This window comes from Arachis hypogaea, chromosome 13 (genome assembly GCF_003086295.3).
Source record: "Arachis hypogaea cultivar Tifrunner chromosome 13, arahy.Tifrunner.gnm2.J5K5, whole genome shotgun sequence".
NCBI classification, from domain to species: Eukaryota; Viridiplantae; Streptophyta; class Magnoliopsida; order Fabales; family Fabaceae; genus Arachis; species Arachis hypogaea.
Window position 1 is genome coordinate 109048952 of NC_092048.1, and position 8009 is coordinate 109056960.

The following is an 8009-nucleotide window of genomic DNA, read 5'->3' on the forward strand; positions in this document are numbered from 1 at the left end:
TATTTCTGCTGAGACAATCAAGGGGACTAGTTCAGCCACTGCTAAAAAACTGGCCAACTTTATGACCTTCGTTCCTACTCCAGCCTTCAAGCCCCCAAGAAAGACTGATAAATGACTTTGATTAGTGTTGAAATGTATTCTGGTTGAATTTATTTTTGTGTGAGGATACTTTATGTTTTTTTGCACAGGACAATTGAAGTTCCATTATCTACATTTTGGTTATCTATGTAACTGAAAGTTGTACTATGCCCTTTTATTTTGGTCTAGGATACTTTTTAGGTTTTGTATCCTCATGTAAAAGCTTATGACTTTGATGTGGTCTGTATCTTATGTTAAACCTTTTTATTTTGGTCCTTAAGAAAATGTGACATCTAGCCTTCTATGGCAACTCAATGTTTAAGAGTACTTTGACTACTCAATGTTTAACACTACTTTGACTACTGATTATGTCCATTCCTTAGTACATCTTACTTTAATAGTGATCCGAATTGGTTTGGAACCTTTGAATTGGATTGTGTTGTCTTCATATAAAAAAAACAAATGCAACATCTATTCTCATTCAATGGATTCATCTCATTACACCATCAAGTGTTTGGAATTTGCTTTACTTGGAACGAGACAACAAACTACAAACAATCACATTAAGCACAACTACCAAAAACAGGAAAACTATTAACATTTTCAATGCTTTTACTTCAGCTTCCAAGCTGCCCAGTCTCCATGCCACCTTCAACCTCCATTCATCACAGTCACTATCAACCTGCAGCTTAGCCCCATAATCTTTCTTTGTTCCACCTTGGCCCACCCCTTCATACTCATCATCCTCAACCCACTTAAAGTAGTTGCAGTGACTGCCCTTCTGAAAATTCAGAAATCAGAAAATAAAAAATTAAACAAAATCCCAACACACAAAATAACATCGAAAACCCTTAATGTCTTACACAACACTCACCCGGTACCTTGGACATGCACGGAATAGTCTATCTGGGTTCTCCGCTGTCCCAGATTTTCTTATCGCAGCCTTCAACCCACAGAAACATGATTCCTCATGGGTTTTCCTCCTGGTTCGCATTGAGGCGCTGGAACCATTACTGCCGTTCGAGAACAACGACACAATACCACCACGGCCTCCATTTCCTGCCTCCATCGTTGCCCAAAACCAGCAATTTGAACACAAACCCAGGCATATGGCCATCTGATTGATGAAGGCGACCTATTTATCGTGGAATTTAGGATTAGGTTTCAAACACTTAGGGACTTATTTGAACTGTTTTGCCAAACTTACCTTGTCAGTAATAGGTCATGACACGTTGGCCTCTTCCACGTTGGAAGCTAACCACACACGTCAGCAACCGTTAGCCAGGTCACCAAGGGAGTTAACGGAAGGACAAACGTGATTAACTCGTGTAACTTTTGGGGACTCTTTTGATTAACTTTATCTTCCAAGGACTAATATGGAGATCGAGGTATCTTTCAGGGACGAATTTGATATTTAACTCGTAATTATAATTATCATTTATTAGAAATATATTTTACAAGTTGTAATTAATAGGACAATTCATTTAAATAAATTGTTTCACCTTCAATATTATGCAAATACATTGTTTTCAAATCCAATACGCAAATACATTGATTCAAGTATCTATATAAACCGCTGCTGGCAGCAGCGGTTTATATAGATACTTGAATCAATGTATTTGCGTATTGGATTTGAAAACAATGTATTATTGCCCTAATTAATATATTTGTAGTTTTTCAAAAAAATGTATTAATTATTTATTGATTTTATTAATATGCATTAAATGTTAACTTAAATCAACACAAGGTGAATTGAGTTTTAAATTTTAATAGTGTTTTTTTTTTTTTTTGGTTAAAATTATATGAAGTTTTAAAACTTCAAACGTCAAAGGATTATTGTAACATCCACCTAGGTAGGTAGATAGATAGATAGATAACATCGCGGAGACTAATCTGATCCTAAAATCCAAATGCATAATTCAAATGGGTCCAATTTTTTTGTTTCTTTGGTATCCTTCAATTTTAATCTTTTAACAGGCTTAGCCCAAACGGCCCAATCATAATACCATGTCAAAAACGACCTTGGTGGCAGAAACATGGCGAGGCTCTGAGCAGCTCCAATGGAGAAAGGCAACATATATAAATGATCTCCCCAATCCCCAATCGCCAATCGCATTTGTAAAACTCACCCTATTGATTGTTGAATGGGAGTTTAGCGTCTTTACGTCATGCCCCTTCGAACTCTTCTAGAGCCACCCTAACACATTTCAACAACAAGAAGTCTAAGTCATAAATATTAAAATCATTATTATTTAATTAAGTAATTATTATAAAGGCATCAATGCCTTCCTCAGGTGCGTTCACGATCTTCACCTTCATCGTCTAGCATTTGATTGCTTCACTTTGCACTCTTGTCATTTTCCATTACCGATTTCAGCAGTTCGCAGGCTCGCTATGGCAGCAGCATCCAGCTCCCTCTCACTCAAGCAGGGACTCTTACTTCGCCCTCTGCGTACCAATCCTCTCACCCGACCTCGTCCTTCTTCCACTTCCCTCCCTTCCAGAAGCTTCCGCAGATGCTACGCCGCTTTCGCCAACGAGAATCGCGAGTACGTCATCGTTGGGGGCGGAAATGCCGCGGGATATGCTGCTCGCACCTTCGTCGAACATGGCATGGCCGATGGTCGTCTTTGTATTGTCACTAAAGAGGTCCTTTTCTACTTTCTGGCCCCTCTCTCTCTCTCTCTCTCTCTCTGTGTTTGATTGATACGATTTACAAATACAGGCATATGCGCCCTACGAGCGTCCTGCACTCACAAAAGCGTATTTGTTTCCACCGGATAAGAAGCCTGCCCGCCTTCCTGTAATAATTTTCCTCCTTTCCCTGTGATATGCATTTGCTAGTCCTGATTGCTGTTTATCCAATTGTTGTGCTGTCAACGGTGTATTGGAATTATACTCGGTTATTTAAGCTATCTAATTCTGGAAAGTTCTGTTAGAGTTTGTTTGTTTGTTTGTTACAAGTAGGCAGTTAGTTATTCGATGCACCTCATTGTATCAGTCTATTGCTTATAAGCTCAGTTATATCACGGTCAATATAAGATTATTCATTTCTCATTTATTCACCTGTCTTTGTAAATCCTTACTTTTATATTCTTAATTCTTAGGGTTTTCACACCTGTGTTGGATCGGGTGGAGAAAGGCAGACTCCAGAGTGGTATCAAGAGAAGGGGATAGAGGTACACTCTCTTTTGCTGTTGCAATCATTTTGTAATACAAGTTGTCGAGATTGTTTTTACTTTTGTGTTTGTGCGCGTTATACTATTGAGACAGGATTGCTTGAAATGAAAAGGATGGTTTTATTCTGGAAAGCTCTTAATTTGAAGTAGCATTGTCAGGCTGGAAACAGTTCTCATACATTTCATGCTACTGGTTTACTGTTCAGATGTTGTATCAAGATCCAGTCAAGGATATTGATATTGAAAAGCAAACTTTGATAACTAATTCTGGAAAACATCTGAAGTATGGCTCACTTATAATTGCTACAGGGAGTTCAGCCTCGAGGTATCAGTCTATTTACTTTAGTTCATGTTATATTGTTTTAATAAAAAACTGGTCCTCAAAATCTGATTGTCAACTGTCTTGATGATAGATTTCCGGAGAAAATTGGGGGAAACCTACCTGGCGTTCATTATATCCGGGAGGTTGCAGATGCTGATGCACTGATTTCATCATTGGTAATATATGGTCAAGCCTATTTTGACCTATTGTTTACTAGTTTGATTTTTTTTTTCCCACTTTTGAAGTGGTTAAACTTTGCATTGTAACCAATCGTTTTATACGTGCTGTTTATACAGTAACTCCCCCCCCCCTCTCTCTCTCTCTCTCTCTCTCTCTCTCTCTCTCTCTCTCTCTCTCTCTCTCTCTCTCTCTCTCTCTCTCTCTCTCTCTCTCTCTCTCTCTCTCTCTCTAGTAGTTAATGAAGTAAGTTTTCCCTTTGAGTATATTATGCTGCCACGTTATTGGCAATTGCCTTGCTTTAGCATCCTTCATGTGAATTGGGATTTTGCAAATTGTGCATATTTCCTCCGAGGGTTACCTCAAAACTGTCATGTATTATGATTCATTATGTATATGTTTACAGTAGATAAATTTATATGAACATATACTCTGATCCTCATGGATTTAAGTCTCCAGGGAAAAGCAAAAAAGGTTGTAGTTGTTGGAGGTGGATATATAGGAATGGAGATTGCTGCTGCAACAGTTGCTTGGAAACTTGATACAACAGTAAGTGTTTTTCCTCAATCCTTATCTCCTGTCCTGATTCCATTATTACCTACTAATGTGTTCAGCTAAACCAAAAGAAGTCATTTAATTAGGTACTCTGGGTTATGCTTTGACAATCCTTACATTAGTAATTTTGGGAATAATGAATAAGTGTATGACATTAATGCTTCCTGATCACTGATTTTTTTTTAATAGTCTACACTGTGGTAGGGAATGGCATGACAAAAATGACTTCTTACTGTTACTGTGTATACATATTCGCGTTGTTTTACCTACTCTGATTATTATACTATGAGAGTTGCATACATATGTTGTCCGTATATACATTAAAAAAAGTTAGTTATTTTGTAAAGTTTTTGGCCTACTGACTCAAATTTTATGTCCTCGTGAAAATATAGATCATATTTCCTGAGGATCATCTCTTGCAAAGATTGTTCACTCCTTCGCTTGCCCGGAGATACGAGGAACTCTACCAAAAGAATGGTGTCAAAATATTGAAGGTCTGTAAAACTGTAACTTGATGTATTGGCTATGGTTGATATTGCTTAAAATCTCTTTACATTTCCCTTTTCTTTTTCTCTCTTTAAATCTTATATTCAAAAGGGTGCCTCCATAAAAAATTTGGAAGCTGGCTCTGACGGACATGTAGCTGGTGTCAAACTTGGAGATGGATCTGTTGTAGAAGCTGATACGGTGATTATTTTCTTTTAATATATGCTTTAATATAAAGCTTGACTGCTGTGACACCTTCTTTTGTTATTTGCTTTAGTAACATGAATTATTAGAATATAGGGGTTACTTCTGTATTAGAGAAGTTCAATGAATTGGAAATTACGTTCTTATTCTGGTTTGCAGGTAATTGTAGGCATTGGAGCAAAACCTGCTGTGAGTCCCTTTGAGCGGGTGGGCTTGAATACAGAAGTTGGTGGATTACAGGTAAAGCCAATGAATAACAGATTATTTACAACAAAATTATAGGCATGTTGAAATACAGTAACAGTTGAAGAGCCTTTTGTTTATGACATCCTTTCACTGCCTTTTCCTCTTCTGTGAATGTACATCATCAACGTTTGGAGATCGTGTTCTTTGTTTGAGCTACTCTATTTGAGCTACATTTACAGATGTAATTTGATAGAGCCCTAAACTAACGTTATCCGTATTTCAGGTTGATGGTCAGTTCCGGACTGGCATTCCTGGAATCTTTGCTATCGGTGATGTCGCAGCTTTCCCTTTAAAGGTATATACCAAATACCATTCATTTGCTTGAAATTGAGTTCTTTTAATTTCTTGTTCACCTGATGTATTTCTGAAAACTGGACAGATATATAACCGTACTGCTCGAGTGGAACATGTAGATCATGCTCGTCGCTCAGCACAGCACTGTGTAAAATCATTACTCACTGCACAAACTCACACGTATAATCAACCATCTCTTACTGCAATTAACTTAAAATTTGTGGTTATGTCCCCGCTGATCTATTTTAGTTTCATTTATGCGTTTCAGGTACGATTACCTTCCATACTTCTACTCAAGGGTGTTTGAATATGAAGGGAGCCCCAGAAGAGTATGGTGGCAGTTCTTCGGAGACAATGGTAAATGTTTTTCAAAATAAAATATACGAGAATTTTTCTCTGATCTTCTTACTCTTAAATTTTCTTTTGGCAGTCGGAGAAACAGTTGAAATTGGAAACTTTGATCCTAAAGTAGCTACCTTCTGGATTGAATCTGGTAGGTCTTTTACGGTCCCTTTATCTTCTGTGACCCTTTGTATTAATATTTGGATTACCTAGTTTATAGTGATGTTCGCAAAGACATGCTATTGTGTTATTGCGGAATGTATGCAAATGCTTATTTTATCTTTTGATTTGCAATTACTAAGAATGTAATTACTTGATGCCGTTCAGGTAAGCTAAAAGGAGTGCTGCTTGAAAGTGGGAGCCCTGAGGTACTTGCTACTGTTTCTTTCAACATTCAACTGCATATAGTAGCTGTTAGATTTAGATAGTATACACATGAAGTTGTTTGCCATTATAAAGAAGCATCTTCATGAAAATTACCAAATGTTACTTGGTTTTTAATTTGAGTTTTCAAACCCTTTAAACTCTTTTATACCCAAATAAAAAATACATAAAATCTTGCCTTTATTATATGTCCTAGTGTCACAGAAGTGCAGCTACAAGTCACAGATTTTTCGGGGGCTCATTTTACATATATACTTTTTTTTATCTCAGGAATTTCAGCTCCTGCCTAAACTAGCCAGAAATCAACCCGTAATTGATAAGGCGAAGCTTCAAAGCGCATCTTCTGTTGAGGAGGCCCTAGACATTGCTTGGAGATCCTTGCAAGTTGAAGCTACAGTCTAATACAGATCTTGGCAATTCCACTCTGTTGTAACTGCTTTTCAGCGCTAAGATTACGGGCCATCAAAATCATCCTAGTAGAGAGTAGGGACCGTCCCTTTGAGAGGAAATAATTTTCGTGGTATTCTCATTTTGGTCACGACGAGCTGAATGTCTCCTTTGGATATGATCCGCTGCCATTTGGGTCTATGTAACAACAATAATTTCTTAATAATTCAATACTTTTGGTCAGTATACACCCACAAATTCCCCCTCCTCCCTTAGGAGTTAGGACGTGGGGGGAAGGGTTCGAATCTAAGGTACACCTCTTGCAAGGCAGATATCATCACCACATGGCTACTGTTGGCAGATTAGCCTTATTCAAATTTCATGGTTGTCAGAAGAAACAAGTTTTTGACCAAAAATAACTTAAGGCCTGATAAAAAAACTAGGAATGAAGAACGAAAGGAAACTAAGAAATTTATTTTTAGCAATCTAGGTTATTGAAGGGTTTTTTTATTGAACATTTAAAAAATTTGTCCTTGAGAATTTAGATCAAAGGGAAGGAAATTAAAAAGAACTAACATACATAATTACCTTGGGTCAGATCTTTCAATTTTCTTTATAAAACAAATAAAGTTAATCACTCGTCTCGCTTAAATACATATTGAAAACGTACAAAGTAGTTCCCATAAAATTTATTCATTAAAAATTGTGTAAATTGTTTTACAAAAAGTGTTTAAATAGATTCCTAAGATAGCGTTTGGTGGAGAGATAGAGACTGAAAGACTGAGACTGAGAGACAGGAATTAAGAGACAGAGACAAATAAATTTCAGTATTCTGTTTGGTGTAAAGTGGGAGACAGAAATTAAAACAAGAATAAAACTCTAATTTAATTTGTACAAAAGATAAAATTGGAATTAATTAATTGAATTGAGGGTATTTTAGGTATAAAATGTTATTAAAGTTTCAGTCTCTGTCTCTAAAAATTTCAATCCCCTGTATCCTTACTTTTTGGAGGTACTGAAATACTAAAATTTTAGGAACAGAGACAGAAATTTTAATACCAGTCTCTGAACCAACAAACATGATACTGAGTTTCAGTCTCTCAGTCTCTGTCTTAGTACTTCAAAACAAACGCTACCTAGCAGATTAGCTTAAAAGATAAGATAACTAATTTAAAATCCTAAAGACACAATAATCAATTTAAATCATATGTGCCAATGAGTTATAGCTCAAATGGCATAGTCTCTCCATAATCATTTAAAGGTCGCAAATTTGAGTCACTCGTAAGGAGTTGACACACATTCTAAAGGACAAAGGAGAGGCAAATGAACCCACTTGGGAGATAAACCCACCATTT

At 36.8% G+C, this 8009-nt stretch overlaps 1 protein-coding gene across 2 annotated transcripts; it reads left to right on the top strand.

Annotated features, from left to right (window-relative positions):
• Nucleotides 1-2025: 2025 nt before the first annotated feature.
• LOC112732608 (monodehydroascorbate reductase, chloroplastic/mitochondrial) lies at nucleotides 2026-6897 on the top strand. Of its 2 annotated transcripts, none has more exons than XM_025781372.3 (16): nucleotides 2026-2372; nucleotides 2459-2727; nucleotides 2804-2881; nucleotides 3186-3257; nucleotides 3464-3582; nucleotides 3671-3755; nucleotides 4216-4305; nucleotides 4704-4805; nucleotides 4909-4998; nucleotides 5161-5241; nucleotides 5471-5542; nucleotides 5627-5721; nucleotides 5810-5898; nucleotides 5972-6034; nucleotides 6211-6251; nucleotides 6538-6897. In XM_025781372.3, exons 1-16 carry the CDS (start codon nucleotides 2360-2362, stop codon nucleotides 6667-6669), a joined length of 1491 nt encoding a protein of 496 aa, XP_025637157.1. In that variant the 5' UTR covers nucleotides 2026-2359; the 3' UTR covers nucleotides 6670-6897. The 2 variants fall into 2 exon arrangements, with proteins under 2 accessions (XP_025637157.1, XP_025637156.1); XM_025781371.3 differs by having other exon boundaries at nucleotides 2088-2372; nucleotides 2456-2727.
• Nucleotides 6898-8009: the final 1112 nt, after the last annotated feature.

Excerpts from the sequence above, each read along its gene's own strand:
- LOC112732608 (XM_025781371.3), top strand. Across the intron at positions 2,728-2,803 it reads TTTGTATTGTCACTAAAGAG|GCATATGCGCCCTACGAGCG; the intron begins GTCCTTTTCTAC and ends TTACAAATACAG. Across the intron at positions 4,306-4,703 it reads CTTGGAAACTTGATACAACA|ATCATATTTCCTGAGGATCA; the intron begins GTAAGTGTTTTT and ends GTGAAAATATAG.